This window comes from Haliotis rufescens, unplaced genomic scaffold (genome assembly GCF_023055435.1).
Source record: "Haliotis rufescens isolate VD_foot unplaced genomic scaffold, xgHalRufe1.0.p SCAF_1, whole genome shotgun sequence".
Lineage (NCBI taxonomy): Eukaryota > Metazoa > Mollusca > Gastropoda > Lepetellida > Haliotidae > Haliotis > Haliotis rufescens.
The window spans coordinates 24625617-24653044 of NW_025963779.1; the positions used below are offsets into that span (position 1 = coordinate 24625617).

Genomic DNA, 27428 nt, shown 5'->3' on the forward strand with positions numbered 1-27428 from the left:
CTAAGCCGACTCATACATTATGCAAGATAAGCTATAACACATGCATGATCAGATTGATAAATCTAGTGTTATTCATCTTCCAGATTAATGCTTTAGCAATCAGATACGTTAATTACAATTACATACATGGGGCTCCACTGGCTACTTATATGCATGCAATACGACCTTACCTCAGCTACACCTCATACAATACCCGGACAGAATTAGGATATAAACCAACAGTGATGTACGGTTACATTTAATAAAATGTTAATTACCATTAGAACAGTCTGTAGTCGTGATATCATAACATGAACATTCGTGCTAGAATCCGTTATATGCCACAAGGACCTGATATATGGGCAACAATGTTTGAATGGCCCCCTTTCAAAATCTGTAAGTAAACAAGTCATATATCACTGATACAATCAAATATTACCCAGGCGTATACATGTATGTTTACATCAAAATGTTTGTTTTGCATTTTATTATTTTCAAGGCAAATAAATGTGACATACGAACATTCATTCTCATCAATAAACGATCATATGAAACTATTTTATTATTTTGATAGCAATGGTTATTAAATCAGCATTGCGTTAATGCTTTGCGAAGTCTGACCTGACAGCTAAATAGATATATGACATGGGTATAGAATATTCGATATACGACACGGGCATAGAAAACAAACGTGAATACTCTCCTTTAATATCCGAGGATAGGAACGCATGTTTTTGATGGTTGTACCTCCACCGCGAGGAACGATTGAATTGCTTCCATGGTTGTGCGGGCTTTCATTCAAAGGGCGTTAGTAGCCGGATTGTGAGTGTTAGGCTATGACGGTTAGCAGAACAGTGAGAGCTATAGAAAACCTATAATAAAAGCAAATCTCCTCGAATATACACGTCAACATTCTGAACGAGACACTTTGTACCTTTATTAATGATCATTCAACCATAACATTTCTTTCCATGTTTACACAGACACACTGGTAGAACTCTGCCACCAGGACTTAAAGGTTTCGCCAGACACTGAAATGAAGTTACCTGAAGAATAATTCTTACGGATAAATATGCGGACAGTTGGATTTAGGATTGTTTTGGGAAGAATTTGACGAGACCAGCATGGATCTGTATGTGACTTTGTGCCTGTGTTTATTGTCCAGTGTCTGTCTAGGGCAGGTAAGTTGGAAACATGGAAAAAATCCACCGCTTACCGATTATGATAAGCTTCTATATATTACGCATAACTATCCCTCTCTAAGTCTTTTGCTGAAAGCTATCTCTCGTTCAGTAAACGCATCTATACCTCGAAAATATCCCTCAGTAATTACATAGCCTCTTTGTTCTGTCTCTCTACGATGCACCCTTCAAAGACCCTGTTAATCCGGAATGTTCGTACGATTGCTCTCGGGGACATCAGTCGTGTTTTTAGTCCATACTCACGATTCGTTAACCCTGACATCTGTCAAGCTGTCTGTCTGTCTATATGTGGTATGATTACTCTTTATATAAGAAACCATTAATTCCCATTGTTACAATTACAATTTATCCAGTGATAAATCTTGTGAGTGAGTGAGTGAGTGGGTGAGTAGGTGAGTGAATGAGTGAGTGAGTGAGTGGGTGGGTGGGTGGGTGGGTGAGTGAGTGAGTGAGTGAGTGAGTGGGTGGGTGAGTGGGTGAGTGAGTGAGTGGGTGGGTGGGTGGGTGAGTGAGTGAGTGAGTGAGTGAGTGAGTGAGTGAGTGGTGGAGTGAGTGAGTGAGTGAGTGAGTGAGTGTAGCATTATTCCGACCTAACACGTAAAAGGACACCAGATATCAAACCCGGGCCTTTCGGCTTGGCAAGCAAACGCTTTTAACCATTAGACTACTCTTCCGACCCTTATTCTACGAAGACGCACAAGAATGTTCTAGATCTAATCGATTAGAATTAACACAGTTAACAAATACTGTGAGTTATAAAATGGAACCAAGCTATGAATAATCGTGTATTGAAAACGAATGTTCATCAGCAAAGACATCACTTGCTTCGTCTAGGTACAGATTCAAAACCCGACCGGTTCGGCAACCCTGAACGAGTTACAGCCAACAGACCGGTGTGTCTACCAGCTAAATGTCACCCCTGACCCCCACACGTGCTCACAGAACATCACAACATTCGCAATGTTTGCCGTCCAACAGAGAACCGGGGACCCAGGTGAGTTCTTCAGATTCCCTCCTGATTATGAACCCTTCTCTGTCAGCACCATACCCGTGCTCGTGGGGTTTCACGAAAAATGGTTACCGTCTATGATATAACACATCATGTCGTAATACACACTTTTATACTACGTTTATAACGAACATGTTTATAACGAACAATGGATATAACGAACTAAAATTAGTGGTCCCTCGTTATAACCGTATTGTACTGATCTGAAGAAGAAGGGTTCATGCATAAATATAAAACGTGGACGTCAGAAAATAATCAATACTAGTCTCGATTATCTGTCGAAACAGGTTCCGTTTGGATTGAAAGGCAAAAACAGTCGTGAAATTTATATGAATGGATCATTGAAAATCACCAGGTTAAGGATACAGCAGAGATCATATAAACTACCGGGCAAAAGAAAGTTTTCACCCACTTCACCAAACACCAAAAACAAAGGCATTTTTGAGATTTATGATGATTAATTTATAAAAAGAAATGATTTTCCATGAATAAGAATGAAAATACACAAAGAAAGAGTCAAGGGGTCCAAATTAAAAATTACACAAATCAGAGTTCATTGAAAAAGTGCATGAAGAGTCCATTAGTGACACAGTAGTCAGGTAACATGTCATCAATAGCGAGTGTGACCACCCTGGGCATCCATGCACGCCAACACACGCCTCCTCATTGACGTCGTCAGTCGGCGGATAACGTCAACAGGAATCCTGTTCCATAAGTCTGTTCAAGTTCCTGTCGGTTCGCTGGAGGCGGTACATGTTGTCTCAGCTGACGATTAAGATGATCCCAGAGATGTTAAATGGGGTTCATGTCTGGAGAACAAGGTGGCCAGGGCAATACGTTGAATTTAACGTTGTTCAGGTAGTCTTGAACAATTCGGGCGGTGTGAGGCCTTGCGTTGTCTTGTTGCAAAATTAATCCTCTTGGCTGATGTTGAATAAAGGGCACCACAACAGGTCTCAACACTTCATCCCTGTACCGCTGAGCATTCAGGTTTCCTCGGATGATAACCAGCCGTGTTGTAATCTGGCCACGAATGCCACCCCATACCAGGACGCCTCCACCTCCAAACGGCTGAACTTCTCTAATGCAGTTTGGCGCCAGTCGCTCTCCCCTTCGTCGAAAAACTCGAACTCCGCCATCGTTCCCGAACAGACAGAACCGACTTTCATCTGTAAGGAGCACTCTCGCCCAGTCACGTCGATGCCACCGACGTACAGTTCGTGCTCATTGCAGTCTGCGTTGACGGTGTAGACGGGTCAAGGCCATTCCACGGAAGGGTCGTTAGGCTCGTATACCAGCCGTACGAAGTCGTCGAAGGACTGTTCGTCTGCTGATGGCATGCCCTAGTGCTGTTGCCGCTGTTGAAGTCGCCGTCACACATCTGTTTCGGAGGTGAATCTGCCGGATGTAGCGGTCTTCGGCCGGTGTTGTCACTCTCGGTCTTCCTGATCTTGGCCGATCTTTTATTAACTTGCTGATGGTGGTCTGGGAGCAGTTGAAGGTTCTGGCTATCTGACGTTGAGTAGCCCCAATATTGGCAATACCGATCGCTCTGTCTCGTTGCGCTTGTGTAGGTCCGTGCATATTTTGGGTGGTTTTTTGATTACTGAATGCCTGCTCTGTCCAACGTCGGTATTTATGCCACAATCACGCACGTGCATTTAGACCCATGTCTCTAAATCACGTTTTGCACGTTTTCAACAATGCATGATTTGGAAAGCTGCGTTCGAAAATCTGCGTTGTGGTTGTGGTCATGTTGCATTTGGGCGAATGTTTTCTGCGGGGGTTCAAACCTGTACCAGCTTTTTTGCTTTTTATACAACTATTTTTAAAGTGAAAACTTTCTTTTGCCCGGTAGTTTATATGGATATGGACGCTGGATACTATAAGTCGCGAGGGGTACATGGGGTTTTATGCTTCCCGCGTAAGGTTTTATACCTAACAAGGGACAAATAAAACCCCATGTACACCGAGTGATCCTTCTAAAACGAATTTATCTTATCTTATATCATGTTTTAATGTGACAGAAAATAACACAAATTCAAAATTGATAGAAAACAGCAGTTCCATTGAACTGAGGTTAAATTGTGCTATGTCACGTAAATTGAATCGGAAAAAGCGTGCGTCTTTTTGCACTGAGGCGGGGTAATCTCAGAAATCCACATGCTGCCTGTATGGCTCTTGGCGGGGTATAAGAGATTTATTCCACCGTTAAGAAATGTATTACCCTCCAAGGCTACCAATCAGATCTCATCATTCTGACATGAATGTATGACAGAGTAATTTATCGACTGTGAGGAACTTGGTGTACTGATTGACGACACATCTATCTTCGCGCTATAATGGTTATGCAACACGGAAATAAATGAGACATGATGGTAATAGTTTCTTTACGGTAGAACCCCAAAGCAATACAAGCAACTATAATTCTCTACTTCCAGATTACTGTGTGTACTACCTGATCGCCAATGGGCCCCTAACGTTACCGTCGTACACGGTGCAGTTTTCATGTCTCGACAGCAGCAACAACATCGACCACAGCTCCGTCCAAATTGACATCATCCCCGACTCTCCGCCTGTGTTCACGGAGGGTGCTGCAAGTATGAACCAACTACGTCTATATTCCTACCTTTCAGTGGACCTGAGACATAATAGGCACACAACGTTCAATTCCTTGTCGTAAGAGGCGTCTCAACTGAATCTGGAATTCAGGCACTGTGACTGCAAGCCATCGTACCCCAATGCATGAGATAGAGCGCATTCATTCAGTCACTGGTTTGTCTGATCCAGACACGATTATTTACAGAGTGGGTTATAACTGGAATATTGCTGTGTGCGGCGTAAAACAACAACTCACCAAAAACTGTACGAATCTCTTAGAGCAGACGCAGAAACTTGACATACATACCAGCCTAATGTTATTTAATGTTGCTTTCAGTATTCTTTTAAAATGTGCTTAACGTAACCTTTTAAGAGTTTTCAACAATGCGAAATGTTCAAAATAGCTGATGCGGCATCAAGCAATATTTACATACACACTCCAACTATGGTTGGTTGGTTGGTTGTTTAACGCCGCACTCAGCAATATTCCAGCTTTATGACGGCGGTCTGTAAATAATCGAGTCTGGGCCAGACAATCCAGTGATTAATAGCATGAGCATCGCTCCACGCAATTGGGATCGATGACATGCATCAACCAAGTCAGCGAGCCTGACCACCCGATCCCGTTAGTAGCCTTTTACGACAAGCATAGTCGCCTTTTACGGCAAGTATGTGTTGCTGTAGACCTATTCTACCCCGGAATCTTCACGGGTCCACTCCAACTATGAACACTGACCTGTCAGGTGTACAAGCTGTAAATAATCATCACTGCTGAGGTGTTTAGATGAAGAATATTTTTGTTGACTGTTTTAAGGTATGACTAACTCTGTTTACTGTTTTTTTTAATGTCCAGTATCGAAGGCCGCCGACGCACTGACCACGAAAGTCGGTAACACGCTGTTCCAGGCGCTCGTCACCGATCCTAACGGAGACGCCCTCGTCTTCAGCCTGGAGCCAACATTCACAGAGTTTGAGATAGATCCACGTACGAAGCCAATTCTCATCTGTATATATGTGCATGTATTGTTGTCAGTGAACAGGATACGATTAAATATATTTTAATTATCATACCACAAATGTGTACCAACTGAAAAGGTATCTAAACCATGGAAACAAATAAAGTACACCCGGTAATATGTGACGGAACATACTATTGCTTTCCTAACTTGATATGAAAATATTCTTAATTTAAACTTGGTTTTGTTGTGTTTGGGGAAGACAGTTTGCTTTTTTGGTTTCCAGCTACTGGTAACGTGAACGCAAAAATAAATTTCGACACGTTGAATACATCACCTTACACCTTCAAGATCAAAGTCACTGACGGCCGGACAGTGGTGGAGCAGCAGGTCACTCTCAACCTGAACAGTGAGTGTTGGAATAGTGGTAATCATTTCTCATTGGTCATCAGTGAGTATTGATGGCAGCCATCTCTCATTGCCCATCGGGGCGGTCGGGTAGCCTAGCGGTTAAAGCGTTCGCTCGTCACGCCGAAAACCCGGGTTCGATTCCCGACATGGGTACAATGTGTGAAACCCATTTCTGGTGTCCCCCGCCGTGATATTGCTGGAATATTGCTAAAAGCGGCGTAAAACCATACCCACTCACTTAATCAATCATTAGCCATCAGTAAGTACTGGAAGGGTAGTGGTCATCTCTGATTGGTCATCAGTAAGTATTGATGGTAGTCATCTCTCATTGGCCATCAGTAAGTATTGGAGTGGCGGTAGAATATCTCATTGGTCGTCAGTAAGTATTGGAGCGGTGGTAGAAATTCTCATTGGTCATCAGTAAGTATTGGAGTGGCGGTAGAATATATCATTGGTCATCAGTAAGTATTGGAGTCGCGGTAGAATATCTCATTGGTCGTCAGTAAGTATTGGAGCGGTGGTAGAAATCCTCATTGGTCATCAGTAAGTATTGGAGTGGCGATAGGATATCTCATTGGTCGTCAGTAAGTATTGGAGCGGTAGTAGAAATTCTCATTGGTCATCAGTAAGTATTGGAGTGGCGGTAGAATATATCATTGGTCATCAGTAAGTATTGGAGTCGCGGTAGAATATCTCATTGGTCGTCAGTAAGTATTGGAGCGGTGGTAGAAATCCTCATTGGTCATCAGTAAGTATTGGAGTGGCGATAGGATATCTCATTGGTCGTCAGTAAGTATTGGAGCGGTAGTAGAAATTCTCATTGGTCATCAGTAAATATTTGAGTGGCGGTAGAATATCTCATTGGTCGTCAGTAAGTATTGGAGTGGCGGCAGGATATCTCATTGGTCGTCAGTAAGTATTGGAGCGGTGGTAGAAATTCTCATTGGTCATCAGTAAGTATTTGAGTGGCGGTAGAATATCTCATTGGTCATCAGTAGGTATTGGAGCGAAGGTAGAAATTCTCATTGGTCATCAGTAAATATTGGAGTGGGGGTAGATATTCTCATCTGTCACCAATTAGTATTTGAGCGAAGGTAGAATTTTTCACTGATCACCAGTAAGTATTGGAAGTGTGGTAGAAATTCTCATTGGTCATCAGTAAATATTGGAGGAGGAGGGTGTTTTGGGGTGGGGGCGTCGGGTGTGTGTGTGTGGTGGTGGGGGTGTTAGACATCTGTCATCAGTTAGTATCGGAGGGGTGGTAGAAATTCTCATTGGTCATAATTTAGTATTACAGAGAAGGAAATGTTTTATTGGTCATCAGTAAGTATTATAATTGTAGTAGAAATTCTCACTGGACATCAGTAAATATTGGAGTGGCGGTTCTTACCCAATATGGCATGTACAGGGATTCATTATCTGTTCCTAAATTTTCAATTTCCCTTTTTAAAAAAAACCCTGATCATAACGGGAAAGCATATATCTTACTCCATGCTGCAACAGGGAAACATACTGAATCTACCGTTAATCTGTAAAAGATCTACCGATGCTGCGAGTGTCGGTGTTTTGTGTTGTACTGATGGTCGCAGAGGACCACATTTTTATTGTAGTCAAATGACGTGTGCATCCAGACTTGAATCAAATGTTCCGAGAAATGAATTAATGACATCTAGCTTCAGGAGAATCCTGTGGGAGTAGTATATTTTGCGAACATAAGTATGTCCAATAAGGGTATGTACAGTTGTGCTTGTACAACTGGCTAGGTGAAGATGCAAGTAGCAAGGTAACACCTGTCAGTGAGCTGTCTCCTGCTTTAAACCATTGTAATGACACACTCGGTACCTTCAGTAACATATGTTGTAAAGACTTAATTTTATTATAACCAGAACTCTAGCGTGTACCCGTGGTATGTGTTCCATAGTCTAATAGTTGGTTGGTTGGTTTGTTGTTTTACGCAGCACTCAGCAATATTCCAGCTATATGACGGCGGTCTGTAAATAATCCAGTCTGGACCAGACAATCCAGTGATTGATATCCTGAGCATCGATCCACGCAATTTGGATCGATGACATATATCAACCAAGTCAGCGAGCCTGACCACCCGATCCCGTTAGTCGCCTTTTACGACAAACATAGTCGCCTTTTACGGCAAGCATGGGCTGCTGAAGACCTATTCTACCCCGGAATCTTCACGGGTCCCATAGTCTAATATGACATCAACAATTAAATACTTGTTTTCATGATGATTGAGATTACGATTATGGTTATTACATACCCACGGTCGTGCATGTTCAATCTGTGTACTTACATGCATGTTGTCGCCTTCAGATCTTAACACTGCGCCCAATATAACGAACTTGCCGACGACACTGCCGCATCCCGAAGACGTTGCTCCCGGCGTTGCCCTATACACCTGTACCCATGACGAGTCCAGTACCGTCGCTATAACGCTTGACGTCAACCCCGTCACTGAGAGAGCAACCTTTGACTTGAACACTGCAAGTAGGTGGATTGTGGATGTGATTGCAATACGATTAGTGCCGCTATATTCCTATTGTAGTGGAAATGGTGACGATCGAGGTGATGTGCCGTGACGTGTGTGCCACGATAGGTGTGCCGTGACGTGTGCACCATGACGTGTGTGCCGTGACGTGTATGTCGTGATAGATGTGCCGTGACGTGAGTGCCGTGACGTGTGTGCCGTGATAGTTGTACCGTGACATGTGTGACTTGACCGTTGTGTCGTGATGTGTGTCGTGATGTGTGTACCGTGATAGTTGTGCCGTGACGTGTGTGACGTGACGTGTGTGCCGTGATGTGTGAGCCGTGATAGGTGTGCCGAGACGTGTGCGCCGGGATAGATGTGCCGTGATAGGTGTGCCGTGACGTGTGTGCCGTGATGTGTGAGGCGAGATAGGTGTGCCGTGACGTGTGTGCCGTGATGTGTTAGCCGTGATAGGTGTACCGTGACGTGTGTGCCGTGATGTGTGAGCCGTGATAGGTGTGCCGTGACGTGTGTGCCGTGACGTGTGCGCCGTGATAGGTGTGCCGTGACGTGTGTGCCGTGACGTGTGCGCCGTGATAGGTGTGCCGTGACGTGTGTGCCGAGACGTGTGCGCCGTGATAGATGTGCCGTGATAGGTGTGCCGTGACGTGTGTGCCGTGATGTGTGAGGCGAGATAGGTGTGCCGTGACGTGTGTGCCGTGATGTGTTAGCCGTGATAGGTGTACCGTGACGTGTGTGCCGTGAGATGTGAGCCGTGACGTGTGTGCCGTGATGTGTTAGCCGTGATAGATGTGCCGTGACGTGTGTGCCGTGATGTGTGAGCCGTGATAGGTGTACCGTGACGTGTGTGCCGTGATAGGTGTGCCGTGACGTGTGTGCCGTGATGTGTTAGCCGTGATAGATGTGCCGTGACGTGTGTGCCGTGACGTGTGCGCCGTGATAGGTGTGCCGTGACGTGTGTGCCGTCATGTTTGAGCCGTGATAGGTGTGCCGAGACGTGTGCGCCGTGATAGATGTGCCGTGACGTGAGTGCCGTGACGTGTGCACCGTGATAGGTGTGCAGTGACGTGTGTGCCGTACGTGAGTGCCGTGACGTGTGCACGTGATAGGTGTGCCATGACGTGTGTGCCGTGATGTGTGAGCCGTGACAGGTGTGCCGTGATAGGTGTGCCGTGACGTGTGTGCCGTGACGTGAGTGTTGAGACGTTTGCGCCGTGATAGGTGTGCCATGACGTGTATGCCGTGACGTGTGCCGTGATAGGTGTGACGTGACGTGTGTGCCGTGATGTGTGTGCCGTGATAGGTGTGCCATGACGTGTGTGCCGTGACGTGTGTGCCGTGACGTGAGTGCCGTGACATGTATGCCGTGACGAGTATGTCGTGACGTGTGAGCCGTGACGTGCGTGCCTTGCTGTTTGTGCCGTGACGAGTGTGCTGTGCCGACGCAATCCGTGCCTCTGTACATCACTATAGATAGTTGATCTCCACTTTAAATCCATATAGAAAGTTGATATCCACTATACATATAAACAAATAGTTGATCTCCACTCAATCCCAAACATGTGTCGTGTTTCAGCGTGTACCATATCTGTAGCAGCTGGACAAAAGCTGGACTTTGAGAGAACGAACTCCATGAGTATGACCTTGACCTTGAAGGATGGAGTTTTCACCTCGACATTCACATTTCAACTGGACGTCCTTGACCGGAACGACCCACCGGCCTTCACAAGCCCCACCTACACCATGGACATCCTTGAAGGACCCGTGAGTACACCAACAGCTGCTGGTTGAATAATGATGAGGCTGAAGACGAAACCAGAATATCATCCCAGGTTTTTGCCAAAGACGCATTTCACACAAGAAATGTTGTTGATAAAATTATTGTATGTGTATCAGTAAGAGAGGATCATTGCGAGAATTCTAATATTTTAATGACTTTAATTCTCATACCTAGTTGTGTGCTGGTTCAGACTTGACATGTGTACCAGGATCCCCATCCCGGTTCCATATCCCCCAATATAACCCGGATAATGGGTAAGATGCTGCTTTAAACAGCGAAGAATAATCCACTACCTTCAAAGGATTGCACAGACTAGTTTTTCTCTATTACAGCACATAACTGTAACACTTGTTGGCAAATATAAACATTTCTCCGACTTCAGGCACTATGTCCGTCTAGCGTTTAACGGATGTAAAATGTTATCTGTAAATGCCAACGTATAGCACCAACACTCTTCGTACGTGACCTTGTTACCTTGCTCGGCACCTGGTGACATCATTCTGATCCGTATGCCATGGACTTAGATAAATATAAAACGTCAACGCCAAGTAATAGTCAGTCTCGATTATCTGCCGAAAGAGATTCCATTGGGCGTAGATGCCAACACAGGGGTCTACGTATATGAATGGATCACTTAAAATTAGTGATGACACCAGGCGTCCTTGAGGTCCTTGTACGTGACTGTTACCAGGCACCTTGTGTCATCATTGTGCGAGCTGTGTCAAGGAATTGAATAATATATTGTTTCCAGTTACCCTGCTTTTGTAATACTGAAGTCTGAATATATCTATAAAACTGCAGCTTCCCGTCACGCCAGCCATTCAGCCAGCGTTCACCGTGACCGACGAGGACGCCGCCGAAACTCACACCTTCTCCATGGGCACCGGCACGTACGACTCCTACTTCACAATCAACCCCGGGACGGGGGCGCTGCAAAACATCAAGGAAATCGACTTTGATGCCGGCCTTACACAAGTTACTGTCACGGTCATAGCTACAGACAAGGGAGGGGACACCGCGACGACAACCCTCAACGTCAACGTTGCCGACTACAACGACAACGATCCCGAGTTTGCTACCGCCAATACGAACTTGTACATCAGTCCGAAGACTCCGGTGGGCACCATTGGTCAAGTAGCTGGTACTGATAAGGACACTGGGGTGAACGCAGCGCTGACCTACACCCTCCAAGCGGACAACTCCGGGGGAAAGTTCCTCGTCCAACCTGACGGGTCGGTGTATTTGCAGACAGTTGTGACGGAGGCCCAGCGGAACGACATCTACACCCTCACCGTCAGAGCCACGGACGGTGGCACACCATCCAGGAACGCTGACACTACTGTTACTGTCCAGTTTGTAAGTAGTCAGGCATGCGTACAATAGACTGAGCAGTAGCGCTATTACTGCCAAACACATTATATTACATTATATTACAGTAGACTGTGCAATCACATTAAAATCAGTTCTTAGTTCTCGCTGCCGCTAAACAAAGATCTGAGGACATCCCATTTCAGGTCACGTCAGACCGACCTTTCGCAAACTCTGACCGACCAATGGAATGACTGACAGGAAGTCGACATTAGCCAGTCAGAAGGCAGCTTTGTCATGCTTTACGGCACTAATTTCAAATTGGCGACTACGCTTCGAAATATATTTTGACAAATTCTCGCTTAAAAATTTGAAACCTGAACAAAAGAACATTCTCGAATGGCTAATATATGGTCTAGATTGTATAGATTCAGTCGTTAAGCCCGTAACTATCGTTCGGAATACCCCGTTTTAAAGTTTTCGAGGCTGCATGATGAGAAATCACATTACGACTGTCACTTTCATGACCTGGTAAGCGACGCTCTGATTGGTCGGATGAAAGGTCGTTCTGACGTGACCCCTAATTGGATGTCCTCAGATCTTTGTTTAGCGGTAGCGAGAACGAAGATCATCTGATTTTAATGAGATTGGTAGACTGTGTAATCCGACAATCCGACGCTGTGACATATTCATCCACTAGGCCCTAGGTGGTGTATGGTAATGTATATCATCAAATCTGTCAAACTTATTTCAAAACCAGTGAATATATAATGTAATTGATTAAAAACGTAACTCAAATACAGGTACAAGATTTTCCCAAAAGTATCAATCACAGTCAACTAAAATAGATCTAGCTGTAACTATGCACTTTATAAATTCATTGTTAAGCCGTCCTTGGAGTGAGTGAATGTAAGGAAGAGCAATATAAGAACTCCTTCTTCTTATTATTATTCGTAACATTATTTGAATGAAAAAGAAACAGAACAATTTCCCTTCTGGTTAGTGTGAGGGGTTTGTACAAGAGGCGGTCAACACTTCACTTACGGCATCCAATACAATAACGCTCGCAGGAAAGAGCATAACAAAGGACAAGACAAAGTGTTACAGTCAACTTTGAAACATTTGTAAACGCAAGATGCTTTGTGAATCATGGCAAAGGCGTGTAGTCTATTATAACCGCTTCATCTCGAACATTTGCCACACAACCCATATACACTGCCAGGAATAAGAAAGTATACACGTGAAAATTGGATTTGATCAAAACATTATCAAAACGTTACCTAGTGGAAAACAGTCGCCGAAACACTGCATACTTAAGGTAAAAAAACAAGTTGAACCATGATAACCGTATCAAATACATGGCCATCGAATAACATTTTCTTTGTTTTTGCCTCCATGATACATGGGTGTATACTTTCTTTTGCCCTATTAGCAATTATTCTTTGCTTATCTGTGTGTCCAGAACATTCCGCCAGTGATCACAAACTTGCCGAACGCCGCGTTTCTCAGCGAGGACACCAAGGTGAAGACGGAAGTGTCCAAGATCGAAGTGACCGAAACCGACACCTTCGTGTGCGAGGCCGACAAAGTCCTCCCCGTCACGGCCAACACAGCATTTGTCGTTGAGAAAAAGACTGGAGGGCCAGGCACGTGTTTGTTTTCAAACCGTTTAATTACCAAGGTTACTTTGTTTTGATTTTAAATCAGCGAAAATTAAGTGAATGGAGAAAACTCACCAGAAATGAGCTTCACATAATGTACACGTAAGGCCAATCGCAGCCGGCCTTCCGCGAGACGACCAAACGCTTTATCCACAAGGTTACCCAACCGCCCCTTTTGAATGAGCGAGATAACGTTGCCATGATTGCATATTCTATCGTACAGACAAACCTGAAGCGATATACTTCCTTCACGATACGATTTGCACCATGATGCATTTCAACAGGACAACAAATATTATAATTTCAAAATTCTCTATTTGATGTCAACTGGACATGCAATTATACACGATCAGACTGCATAAGGCGCAAGCACACTGGCCGTATGGGGATTCCGGGTAAAAATACATCCCCGTATCAATGGACCGGTTGGTAGGGTCGTGACTTGGTTGACTTGGTTGATGGCGTCATCGTACCCCCACGGCGTGAGTCGTTAGTATCAATCATCTGTATTTTCTGGTCCAGATTCCATTATTTGCAGAGTGCCGCGTTTAACAACAAACAAACTAGCGCATGGATGAATCCTTTCACACTTAGTGTATTGTGAATTCGTTTAGCCCTGAGCGGCCAAGACACCGTCAATCATCGTCGTCAGCTTTAGTTCAATACTCTTCACCCCAACCCCGCGGGGGCTTTTGGATAGCCTAGTGGCCAAAACATTCCCTCGTCACACCGAAGACCCGGGTTCGATTCCCCTCATGGCTGTATGAAACCCATTTCTGGTGTCCCCTATCCCGATATTGCTGGAATAGTGCTAAACGCGGCGTAAATCCTCGCTTCACGCCGAGAATGATGTATCTCCCATTACCCTGACTTGACAAATGAATGATGTAACAATAATGTATTTAATAATAAGAATAACAATATTTTTCCAGACTGGTTTGTGTTTTACACTGGTCTGCAAGCGTTATCGTTTGCCACAACCCCGTCCTTCACCGTAGATGTCATCTGTACCGACTCTCACGACGGCAAGTCGATCAAGAGCACACTCACCGTCAACATCAGACAGAACACGCCACCGGTCCTGAACTGTGTCCCTAGTAAGTTCAATGTCGCATGAAAACCAGTGTGAAATATCTTATTGACATACAGGGGATGGCTAACATGTTGTCTTAGGCACTAAGCTCCGCTGTCAGTAGCTGCGTCCCCGAGTGCTGCCGGAATCTGCCGATCATGGGTTCTGTTGCCAAATCCGTCTGTCCTGAATCTTGGTTTGTCTGCTCCATACCCAACATCTTAGTCATCAACGTCCCACATCTTGCCTACACGCTGTGGTATGGCTTGAATATTTATCAAAGCGGCGTAGAACCCATATCACTAATCTATTTTGAATGGTATACTACTCAAAGTTTGCTAAGGATCACCACTTTAAAAGGTAATACGTTAAATGTGTATCTGAAATAGTCAAATACAACATTGCGTGGAGACATGTTTAAAAAACAAAAGTCCGTTGTAACGTGCCCCATCATGCCATCAAACAACATGTGACAATAATCAATCTGATCACCCGTGAAAATGAGAGTATCTGACCAAAACTGAAACGTCAGAAAATCACGAAAACAAATTTATTGTCCACAAAATCTACTCTCAGTGGCGCGTTGTGATCCATATGATGCCCCGTACTCTCGAGCTCCCAATAGGTGTCTGTAACTATAATTGTTGCCAAGGGAAGATTGTTTCACTCTTTAGTAAGACTCTTTAGTAAAAGTAACACCCGTAGAGTTGCCGGAGGGACAGGGTGTCGTGAGAGGGCGATCTGCAGCTGGTTCCACATGTATTCGATTGGGTTGAGGTCTGGTGTGACCGGCTTGGCCACTCCATGCGGACATTGGTCTCCTGCTCCAAGAAGACATGAACGACCCTGTCACGACAAGGTCGTGCCTTATCGTCAATGAGGTCCGGTCCGATTGAGCATACGCTACACATCCAGAATGTCCCTGTAGCGCACACCTGTCATCGAGCCCCGCTTTAGGACATTGAGATCTTTCTTTCAGATCTTCTGCTCCCACCCCAAATCATGATTAAGGCCACATCTATAGCGATCATGTCAACGGCAACGTTGGAATCTCCCTGTCCATGCCACACTCGTGCACGAAGATCTGTGTAATCTAGACAGTACCTCGATTCATCATATGAAGGTACTGGAGTCCAGTCCTGGTCTGTCTAATTGAACAGATCCTCAGCATCATCCAAACGTGCCTGCCTGTGATGTCGGGTCAGTGGGAGGCGAATGCATGCCCCCGTGAGACCAGGAACAAGGAGACGATTACGCACTGTCTGAGTAGAAACGTTAACGCTATTCACGTTCCGCATGTAATTTCTGAGAATGATGGCAGTCACGAATTGATGACATCTTGCTGCAATCATGAGAAACCTGTCTTCCCGCTGTGTGGTATAACGCTGTCGACCACTTGCATGTCGCTGGGCAGCTGGTCCAAACGTCTGGTATCAATTCCATGCTCTGCTGATCACCCTTTGGCTGATACAAAAGACGTTTGCAATGTCACGTTGTGATGACGTTGATCAAGCATGCCTATTGTTCTGCCTAATTCATCGGTCGTCAATCGACATCTTTGACGTTGAGGGGCGTAGATTCAGGTGTTGCAATCCTCACTAGCAAATGTTGTGCTCTCTTTCCGTTCCTCGTGACATTGAGGCCTTATAGGAGTTACCCACTGATTGTGTACCGGAATATTACCATCTTTATATGTTGGATGATTATTTGATACCACCAAAACTTGATCCTAAGCAAACTTTGAGTAGTATGTTAACTGGCGTGTTTATATGACTTCGATACCTTTATCAATTTTTATATGTTTGACGATATATGTCCCGGAGCAGGGTTAATGCATGATTTTATTCCTAGATTTGATCGGTGTTGACGCATCTGTAGCCAACATCGGAGACACTGTCCACACCATGGTTGCGACCGACGACGACTCTCTGATGTTTCAGATGGCTGTGCAGCCGAACCCTGGAACATTCAGCATACTAAACAGTACGTTACCCAGACATTTATGCTGATCATGCATGTTGGAATTGTATCAATACGATCTATAAGTAATGTCCTACGACACGTGGTAATGTTTTGTATAGCTAAAGAGAACTAATGTTGATATGTAATAGAAATAGAGATTACTACATCTGTGGGAGTGACAAACAGATTTTATTAAAAAGGTGTCTATTTCAAAACCGAGGGCCACGTAGACTATACACCCACAGCACGTATTTTGTATACACTCGGTATGTTGGTCGGACGGGGACAGTTGTTGCACTCTGTATGATGACAATACTGAAGAAGGTCCCTGGCTTGAGATTGGTACAGTCAGTGCCTACCTTTATTAATTAGCTGGGGCGAAGCGGTCGTATGTTGCATGGCGTGAACCGAACCGTGTTTAACAATGATAGACTTGGACGTTACCGTGTATTGTTACGTCATAAGTTCGCCAACAGTGACGTTAGTATTACGTCAACAATGATGTTTGCATTTTGTCAACGATGCTGCCGATTACCGGAGACCATATGAAGTATATGATATTACGCTAACAGTAATGCCTATATTATGTCAACGATGCTGCCTATATCACTAAAGACCATATTTAGTCTCTGATATTACGCTAACAGTAATGTCTATATTATGTCAACAAAGCTGCCTATATTACCAGATATCATATAAAGTCTCTGATATTACGCTAACAGTAATGTCTATAGTATGTCAACAAAGCTGTCTATATTACCAGATATCATATAAAGTCTCTGATATTACGCTGACAGTAATGTCTATAGTATGACAACAAAGCTGTCTATATTACCAGATATCATATAAAGTCTCTGATATTACGCTGACAGTAATGTCTATAGTATGTCAACAAAGCTGTCTATATTACCAGATATCATATAAAGTATCTGATATTACGCTAACAGTAATGTCTATAGTATGACAACAAAGCTGTCTATATTACCAGATATCATATAAAGTGTTTGATATTACGCTGACAGTAATGTCTATAGTATGCCAACGATGCTGCCTATATCACTAAAGACCATATAAAATCTCTGATATTACGCTGACAGTAATGTCTATAGTATGTCAACAAAGCTGTCTATATTACCAGATATCATATAAAGTCTCTGATTTTACGCTGACAGTAATGTCTATAGTGTGTCAACAATGCTGTCTATATTACCAGATATCATATAAAGTGTCTGATATTACGCTGACAGTAATGTCTATAGTATGTCAACAAAGCTGTCTATATTACCAGATATCATATAAAGTCTCTGATATTACGCTGACAGTAATGTCTATAGTATGCCAACGATGCTGCCTATATCTCTAAAGACCATATAAAGTGTCTGATATTACGCTGACAGTAATGTCTATAGTATGACAACAATGGTGTCCAGATGACTTGAAACATGTGCTTGTATTACAGCTGGTGTAGTACAATGCCAGAAGTTGATGATACGAGAGACGATCAGTCAGTACATCGGCGTGGTGACAGCGGCAGACCCCTACAACACCGTCACCTGCACCGTCACCTTCACCATGACAAGTAAGTCGTACTTAAAATGAGACTCTCTCCCACAATCCGAGGGACATTGTAGTTAGGCAAGACCTCTATTTTGGTTTTCTGATGTTTGGCCCAAAAATTCACGTCGCGATCAGTAATTTGAATAAAAAAATAAATATTTCAATTTCAAATATTTCCTCAATACGTTAAGTAGGTAGGAAAAAAGAGGGTTTTGTAGATTAAGTTCAACATGTTTTAATTATAGTCTTTTAACTAATTTATTTATATTAATTGCGACAGAAAATAAGTTCCTTTCACTGCTTATTCATTCTTATTTTTTTCAAAATTAATTTTTTTGGAGTCGTCGATTCGTAAACAAAGTTGAAAAAGAGTTAATGCCTCCATTGCATGTTTAATAGAATAGTCCTACCTTGTGGATCACACATTGCTCCTGTCCTATGTTTAATAAAATGGTGCTACCATACGTGCCAGGCACTGGCTCCACCTTACGTTCAATAAAATAGTTCACATATTGCCTCCATCCCACAGAATAGTTCCACCTAAAGATTCACACAATACCTCTCCCGTTTAATAAAATAGTTCTATTTTACGTGTTACATATTACATCTACCCCACGTTTAAGTGAGTGAGTGAGTGAGTGAGTATGGTTTTACGCCGCTTTTAGCAATATTCCAGCAATATCATTGTACCCATGTCGGGAATCGATCCAGGTCTTCGGCGTGACGATCGAACGCTCTAACCACTAGGCTACCCGACCGCCCCTCCAACGTTTAAGAGCATCATCCTACCTTACGTGTCACACAATACCTCTATCCCACGTTTACAAGAATATATTCACCTTACGTACCACGCATTGCCTCTACCCCATGTTTAGCATAGTGCCACTACCTAACCGAATGTACCCATTGTTGCGGGGAGAGATTTATCCTACCTTTCAATCACACAACAGCATCCTTTGTTTTAGAGACAGAAGGTGTTTTAACGTTTCAGACACGAACGAAGCCCCTGTATTTGAAGACCTACCTCGAGCCGTTGAGGTAGCAGAGGATCTGAACGCGGGTGGTGTTATAGCGCAAGTCACGATTGGTGACGCCCAGCAGTGCACCTCTTTAAGTTTAATCTGGGACGTGGACCCTGCTAGCGAACGCCTGACCTTTAATGCTGCCTTAGTTAACAAAGGTATGTGAGACTGCTTGATGATGTTACCTCGTGCTGCTTGCAGTACATCAACATTAGGGACTGGTAACTTATCATAGGGGTATGGGTGGGGGAGTGGGGGTGTTGGGGGCGGTGAGATTAGGGGGGGGGGGGGGGGGGGGAGAGACAGCACAGCGAAAGAAAGGGGTGGACCAAATTTATCACAACTTAGGGGGCATGAAAAGTGACAGTTCTAAATTTTCAAATATTTAAATAAAATGAACATTATTTAGGGACTGGCTGTTTTATAATGGGGGGCGGCTCATGAAACAAATGTTACATGGATTTGGGGTCGGGTATAATTTTTATTTGCAGATATATAGCCACGATTTACATGTAGCCCCTACTTCCCCATGGGAGGGAATAACAATGTTACATGGAATAGGCAGAGGGGGCAGCAGACTATGATACAGTCCCAGGCCCAATATTAATCTCGCCCTCATTCCTCCTGTCATGGGTAAGAGACAGTCCGTCCCATGCGAGTGCGTTCAACCCGTGAATAATTGCCTGGGATGTGATTATGTCCAGTTCACAAGTATCACTGACTCCCATGGTCCCTGTGTTTTTGTAGTGCCAATGAATCTGAGCCACATGCTCATAGCATCTTACCAAGGACCACTTCAACAAAGCAATCATAGCTCTACATTTATTTCAAGCCTTTAAAGAATGAAAGTTACGATCGCCTCAGCACTAAGATCGCTGTGTGGAGCAGGGCCCGCTATGTCAGGGCGTACAGATGATCTAAAAGGAATGCGTATACACATAACTGGTTTGACAATGTCTCCACAAAATTACAACAAATAATATTGAAAATAGAAACCGTTAAAATTACTCTCACAACCTTTCTCCTACCCACAGTCGTGACCTTGACAGTGGCCAACGGTCAGAAGTTGGACAGAGAGAAGGTGGACAAGTACACCTTCTCCTTCCGCGCCAACGACGGCTGTCTCCTCTCCCAGCTGTACCCTCTCTACGTCGACGTGACCGACGTCAATGAGAAGCCAGAGTTCCTCAATGGTCAGAATTACATTGCGTACTTCGACGAGGTAAATCATGGTGCTTACAAAGCTGGTGTAAATGATGATACGTTTGACAAGCTGGCTGGTTACTATGGACAGGAAACATTGCAGCTGTCATGGCTGTTGACGAGAATGGGCTTGTGTGAGTGAGTGAGTGAGTGAGTGAAAATATTCCATCTCATCTGCAATATTGCAACAAAATGGAGATGAGAAAAGAAAATACTAACTGTCCGTTGTGTATCCTTCTGACTGTAAGAACCTCATGCCAGTAACCTTTTTCGGCATTGTCCTCACTTGAGGTGAGGTGAAATAGCCTTTAACGCCGAGTTGAGAATTATTGCATTTTTAGAGCGACGTGCATACATGTGAGTGTGTGGGACTGGTTGTACCAGTCTGGACTTCTGTCGGTTTTATAGTGCTCGCCCACTGAGACACCATGCTGCAGATTAACATGGATACCTCATCCTGATAGTTAAGAAACAGGCCCAATCCAAACTCAGAGTCGCATTACGTACCAAGGATCCATTTTAAGCACCCCATTCCCTTGTAGTAGCACCGGGGGCGGTGTGGTAGCTGATATGTTTGTCACGCTAAAGACCTGAGTTCGATTCCCAACATGGTTATAATGTGAGTCAATTCTGTGTCTCCTACCGTTGTGACACAACCCTACTGGCACTACTGTATGCATCGTACAGATGCAGCAGTGGAAGTAATGATGATGATAATGATGATGATGATGATGATGATGATGGCCCCATCCATTCAATCTGTGTTATTAAGAAAACTTGACCCAACGTTTATGAACAAGATGCCAAAATAAAACCAAAACTGTCACCTACCCTCAGGTAAATTCCCCAGGGACTAATCTGAACTGTGGCGGGATTGACGCAGACATCGGCGACGTCCACACCCTCGTGCTGGAGGGGGCGGACGCCAACAAGTTCACGATCGTGGACACGGCCCAGTGCATTCTGGGCCAGGCGCTGGAGCTAGACCGAGACAACAACGGCCCGGCTCAGATCAACCTCATCATGAAGCTGATAGACAAGACAGGGTTGTCTGCAGAGGCCACGGTCACTGTGTTTGTCAGAGAGGTACGTTACGCGTCAATAGTGTTCTGATAGATGTATAGTTCTTTATCATACCTCCATGTCAGAATGATGAAATCTGATTGGTCCACGTGATCTTCATAAAATACTGTGTATCCCGCCTTGGAGGGGAATAAATCTCTTATACCCCGCCACGAGCAATGCAGGCTGCACGTGGATATCTGAGAGGCCGAATAAATCCCTTATACCCCGCTTCAATACAAAACGCCGCACTCCAATCCCGGTTCTTTATGATAGAGCACAAGGATGGTCAATACTTAAAAAGTATATGGACGAGTATCGTTGAAATTCTCCATGTCAAAGGCCTTGAAATAATCATTCATGTTGTTCTATGTGACAACCTTGTATGATTCAGCAATAGTCATGTGATTCAGTCACGTGATTAAAGTCATCTTCACTGTCATATCCTAAACTTTCAAGAGTATCTTGGGAATTTTTAGTCCAGGAAACCATGCAAGTTTTACAACAAAATGACTACTCGGTAAATGTATTTATCGCGCATTTTAAACGCAGATATTGTGATTTGAATTACGCACACACAATACGTACAAGCGTCTCGTGTACGAACATACGCACACGGATACGCATACGCAAACACGTGTGTGTCCGGCTTTAAGCGAACATAAATGTCGTGTTCAACGTACACTCATTTCATGCTCAAAAGCCATAGATACAACGTTGAATAGATGCACATTTGTCAAGTGCTCAGTACACAATTACCATTTGCAACGTACAGTGCCAGGTTCACGTACATACAGATAAATGTCACGTTTAACGTACAGAAATCCACTCGAAAAGAATCTGTTTGGTATGATATATACTCATACGCAAAAGAAACGCAAGTCGAGTGTGCAGTATACATGTTATTTATTTTCAACAGTAAAGACAAGAAATACTAATAGGGCAAGATTGGCAAAAATTTGACTAAAGACAGTTTAATGGATTAAAACGCAGATGACATAATTGTTTTTTTTCAAATGTTAAGGGCTTACACAGTTTCGGGTCAGTACCAAAATGTCAGTCAATACCTGGTGTGACCACCATTAGCATTGATCACTGCCACACATCTCCTGTACCTTGAGTGGATCAGACGATTTGTGAAGGCCCTAGGGATCCTCTTGCACACATCCAGAGCAGCTGTGCGTAGTTCATCGGCAGTTGTAGGGACTGGGCGCACATTATGCAGACGCCTTTGAACCTCATCCCACAAGTGTTCGATGGGGTTCAGATCAGGGCTGAGGGCTGGCCACGGTAGAACACGGATGTGTTGCAGAAAGGCCATGGTAGCTCTGGCAACATGGGGACGAGCGTTGTCCTGCTGGAAAATGTGTTGTTGATGTTGTGCAAAAATTGGAACAACGTGGGGTTTGATCACTTGGTCGATATACCGCTGAGCAGTGACGCCGTGTTCCCGACCTTGACCAACATTCAGAAAGCACATGGGTCCAAGTCTCGCATGAAGTCCAATCCCTGCCCATATCATGACGCTAGGTCCAACCCATGGATCCCTTTCCACAACGTTTCTGTCAGCGAAACGATCAGCTCGACGCTGCCAAATTCTGTCTCTTCCGTCTGCATGAGAGGCACAAAAGCGACTTTCATCAGAGAAGATGACACGCCTCCACTCACGATGACACAATTGTGATGACCCTGTGCCCACTGAAGTCGTGCTTGTCGATGCCGTGGTTGGAGAACAGGACGACGTGCTGGTCGGCGAGATCTGAGGTTGTTTGAACGGAGACGTCGGATCACAGTGTCCCGGCTAATGTGTCGATTATGTGTTCCTATGGTCTGCCGATCTTGTCGAGGTGTGGTGACCCTAGGACGACCGCTCCGAGGAAGGTCATCTGTGGTCTGTGTAGTATTGTATCGATGCAGGAGACGGTAAACTGTGGTTATGTTAACGTTGAAATGACGGGCAACATCTTGGACAGACTCTCAAGCTTCCAAACGTCCGATAGCCTGGTTTCTCTGAATTTTAGTTAGGCGTGGCATTGTTGACCAAGGAATGGTAGGTTCAAGAATCGGCCACAGTTTTATACCCACTACAGTTCGTGACAGTTCGTGCAATTTCGATTTCGCGAGAAATGGGTGCATGATACCCACATATTCATTGAAATGGTGCGTTTTGGCGATTTGTTTTTTATGTTGCGTTTTTACTCGGGGCTTCCAAAATGCAACCAAAAATATTGATAACACCATCAGGCTTCACTGCATGCTAAAACTCGTATCAATTTATGGTTCTGTGTTTGTTACCTATTTGCTTAAAACCACTTGCGTTTCTTTTGCGTGTGAGTATATATTCCAAATGAATACCTCCATCACATTTCAACTATTTCATCAGAGTTTAATACGGCACATTTATTTCCCTGACAGGTGAACGATAACGACCCTATCTGCGACCTACCCGCATACACCTTTGGCAACATCTTCAACGGCGACACAATTGGACGGACATTGGGCAAAATAACAGCATCCGACTTAGATCAGTCAGTCAACGGACAGGTTACCTTCAGTTTCGCCAGCGGTAGTTCCGGAAGCGGTGTCCTTGACATTGCCAGTGACGGTACCGTCAAGTTGGTTGGAGACCCAGATGGAAAGCTGTCTCCAGGAGCCCTCGTAGACCTGACCGTCCAGGCAACAGATGGAGGAACTCCGTCACGGTCGTCCACTTGTAAAGTGAACCTCCAGTACGTCTACACGACAACGCCCCCTACCCCTCCTACCATGCCACCAGTGACTGGCGCGACTGGGGCTACTGGCGGCGCTGGGGGCACTGGCGGCGCTGGGGGGACTGGCACGGCAGCAACGTTGTCGCCGGTGGATGCGGCGTTGCAGAACCCCGTCATTCTGGGCTTGATTGCTGCTCTGGCAGCCTTGCTATTATTGGGTATCATCGGGGCGCTACTGCTGTGCTGTAAGTGTCAGGCCTGCCAGGGATCGGGAGGAAAGGGCTCAAATAATTACGAGTAAGTTCTGGAAATGTAATTTGTTATTTGTCATTTTTTATCTTTATGACAAATCTTTAAGGTTTAATTTCGTACTGATTATGATTCTTAGTTTGTCAGTACCAGAACTGTGCTAGTGAATTTCACTGGTTATGACCGGTGTCTTTGATTCCATAAGATGGTACTTGTTGCCTGGAGCTCGACATTAAGGGGATAAAAGTAGGAATGGTCGGCACAGAGTCAGTATACCATATTTGAATATTTGAATTGTGCATCCATGTTGAACTGTGGCACAGTATCTCAGTGGGTTAGCTCTAGAAAATCTGGTAATGACAAGAACTAAACCAGGCCATTGTCAGATAATGGCATAAACTGGACATTGACATTGCTCTTGCCAGGTAATAAAAAGAACTGTACCAGGCCCTTGAAAGGTAATAAAAAGAACTGTACCAGGCCAATGCCAGGTAATAAAAAGAACTGTACCTGGCCATTGCCTGGTAATAAAAAGAACTGTACCAGGCCATTGCCTAGTAATAAAAAGGACTGTACCAGGCCAATGCCAGGTAATGGCAATAACTGGACTTTCCTCAGGTTTCTTCTGTCATGACACTGATAGTTTGTGACATATTCTCCACTTTACAGTATGAAGCGTGACCACATGTCCAGCAGAGGTCGGTGGTCACCGAAGTCCAACCGGGTCACCACCGTCAGCGAAGTGACCCCGGCCAGTACGTATATATAATCACTATCACATAATAACATATATAATTACTCAATCACTAGCTGTCATATTTCAGAACATGAAAGGGGTATACGTACATTATCTGCCTGACCGTCTGTCTGTATGTGGAGTTGTGGCCCATAGTTGTGACAGGATATAGGTTCGAATAAAAAATTCACTCCGATAATGATAATTGACAATATCACACCTTGATAAAAAGGAATCATGGTTGAAAGTTGCATAAAACCCATCTAACTCACCACTTTATATGTCTCTTTGAGGTACCCTCTGTTTCTCATGTATTTGTATAGCAACTTCTCAATAGCATTGACGTTTAATCTATAAATACTACTTTGATTGCAGTGCACGATGGCCCGACAACGTTAAAATATCTGTAACAGAGTCAACGCTCAACGGGAAACAGATGGGAAAGGTAAGCACCGCATCCTCGTTACTGTCGTATATACCGAATTACCATGTATAATATTAGAAATACCTACATGCTACATTGATCTCATATTGATAAGGGCGGACGGGTAGCCTAGTGGTTAAAGCGTTCACCCGTCACGCCGAACACCCGGGTTCGATTCCCGATAAGGGTACAATGTGTGAAGCCCATTTCTGAGTGATATTGCTGGAATATTGCCAAAAGCGGCGTAAAACCATACTCACTCACTCATATTGATAAATGTCTAACATACCACCGATACCTGCTACTACTGTGGTACAAAAAACATTTATTGTGTCAAGTACTCGGTCGAGCAAAGAAGATGAGGAAGCAAATGTTGATTTCAAACAACTGTTCAAACATCATCCATAAATCAAGTCATCATATAATGGATTTCGGGTTCTTTGTCAATGAGAGAATCTCATTTTGCAAACAAGCAATCAAATGTATTGTGTCAGATAATAAATACAGGATACGATTAAAATTACAGTAAACTACGGTTATAACGAACACGCTTATAACGAACTGACGGATATAACGAACTTACTTTTTTAGTCCCGACTATTTGCTGTAGTTATGCTGTATATATGCTTATAACGAACTACGGTTATAACGAACTAAACATAGTAGTCCCTTTGAGTTCGTTATAACCGTAGTTTACTGTATGTGAATTAATTGCAAGCTATGCTTCACCTTTCCAGATGTACAGGCGACATCTTGAGGTAGATCCATGGTTCAAGTCCCCAGCACGATATGTCCGACTGGAGTGACGTCCCCTCCACTAGTCTGTAACGCCGTATACATGTGTGATATATGTAGAGACTGTGACGTCACGCCTCTGTTGCCTCCTTCCACGCTTTCAAATATGGACGTTCATACCTTAGTTACCGATGCTACTATTACCGTTACTTTTAAATATCTATACATTGCTATATATAGAATACAACGATGCATTTACAGGTGTATGCTGATATTATGCAAAATACCTATAGTTTTATGAAGATATTTTGTCAAATACCTACATTTTTGTAGGCTTGTACACGTGTGTGTAGCAGTGTGTGGTGGCGCTTCGATATCATGTTAATTTTGCACTTATGCAGTTATCTCCCTTGTATCATAACCACCTCCGACGATAGTCCCGTTGGCTGAAATTTGTCCTCGGTATGGGCACGAGGATATCATTTCAAAAGTAATAACAAATACATTCCAAGATGATAATAAATTCTTTTATTTTTCAAACACCATTATAACAATTTATTTTATATAATTTACACGAAACATCGGCAAGATTATTTTATTAAAGGTGTTTTTAGGTATGTATATATCATTTGTACAGTTTGGAACTTGTCTTTGAATAAACTGTGACATGTATATGCTTTGTAGTTTAATGACATTGATAAAGTGCATTGATAAAGACAAACGTGGTTGACAACGACGGTTCACCTCTACAATTACGGTTCATCTGCAGAAATATCGTCCATGTCGCCTCATATTGTGCATTCGTGATCCCTTGTGTCGTTCCGGGGCAAGCCGAATGGCTTCTACCAAGCTACGGAAAGTGGCGAGTGACAAAGCCATGAATAAAACAATTGTACTTTGGTTTTATTTGGCAGGTTCTCAAGGACCTTCATGAACTGTATGCCAAGTGCTCGAACCCTTTAGCTGCACAATCTTTGTGGTGTGAAGCAATATTCACTTTCATGATGTGTATTGTCTTTCTGCATATGAGACCGTCTTCGTGGCCTTGTGGATGGAGCGTCTGTCTGGAGGTCGGGAGTTCGATCCCCAAAGGACGTAAAAAATGGTACTTCTTGTACCATTCCTGATGCTACGATGGTGTCGCATTTGGCTAGCACTATAAAACCGTCATTAGTCCGGAAGAGCACTCACACACACACACACGCACGCACGCACGCACGCACGCACGCACGCACGCACAAACACACACACACACATGTATATACATGTACGTGGCTTTATG

At 43.9% G+C, this 27428-nt stretch overlaps 1 protein-coding gene across 1 annotated transcript; it reads left to right on the forward strand.

Annotated features, from left to right (window-relative positions):
• Window positions 1-947: 947 nt before the first annotated feature.
• Window positions 948-26818, forward strand: LOC124131670 (cadherin-23-like). Its single transcript, XM_046495106.2, has 19 exons — window positions 948-1160; window positions 2016-2175; window positions 4632-4790; window positions 5645-5776; window positions 6034-6156; window positions 8487-8660; window positions 10241-10428; window positions 11246-11800; window positions 13215-13398; window positions 14346-14510; window positions 16337-16468; window positions 17907-18026; window positions 18996-19184; window positions 20061-20248; window positions 21067-21315; window positions 23707-24299; window positions 24921-25006; window positions 25363-25432; window positions 26149-26818. The coding sequence occupies exons 1-18, from the start codon at window positions 1104-1106 to the stop codon at window positions 25395-25397; spliced, it is 3489 nt and encodes a 1162-aa protein (XP_046351062.2). The 5' UTR covers window positions 948-1103; the 3' UTR covers window positions 25398-25432; window positions 26149-26818.
• Window positions 26819-27428: the final 610 nt, after the last annotated feature.

Bases quoted from the DNA above. Each gene is read 5' to 3' on its own strand.
- LOC124131670 (XM_046495106.2), top strand. From the start codon at position 1,104: ATGGATCTGTATGTGACTTTGTGCCTGTGTTTATTGTCCAGTGTCTGT. The intron at 10,429-11,245 runs GTGAGTACACCA...ATAAAACTGCAG, and splicing joins TGGACATCCTTGAAGGACCC to CTTCCCGTCACGCCAGCCAT. The intron at 18,027-18,995 runs GTAAGTCGTACT...TTAACGTTTCAG, and splicing joins CGTCACCTTCACCATGACAA to ACACGAACGAAGCCCCTGTA.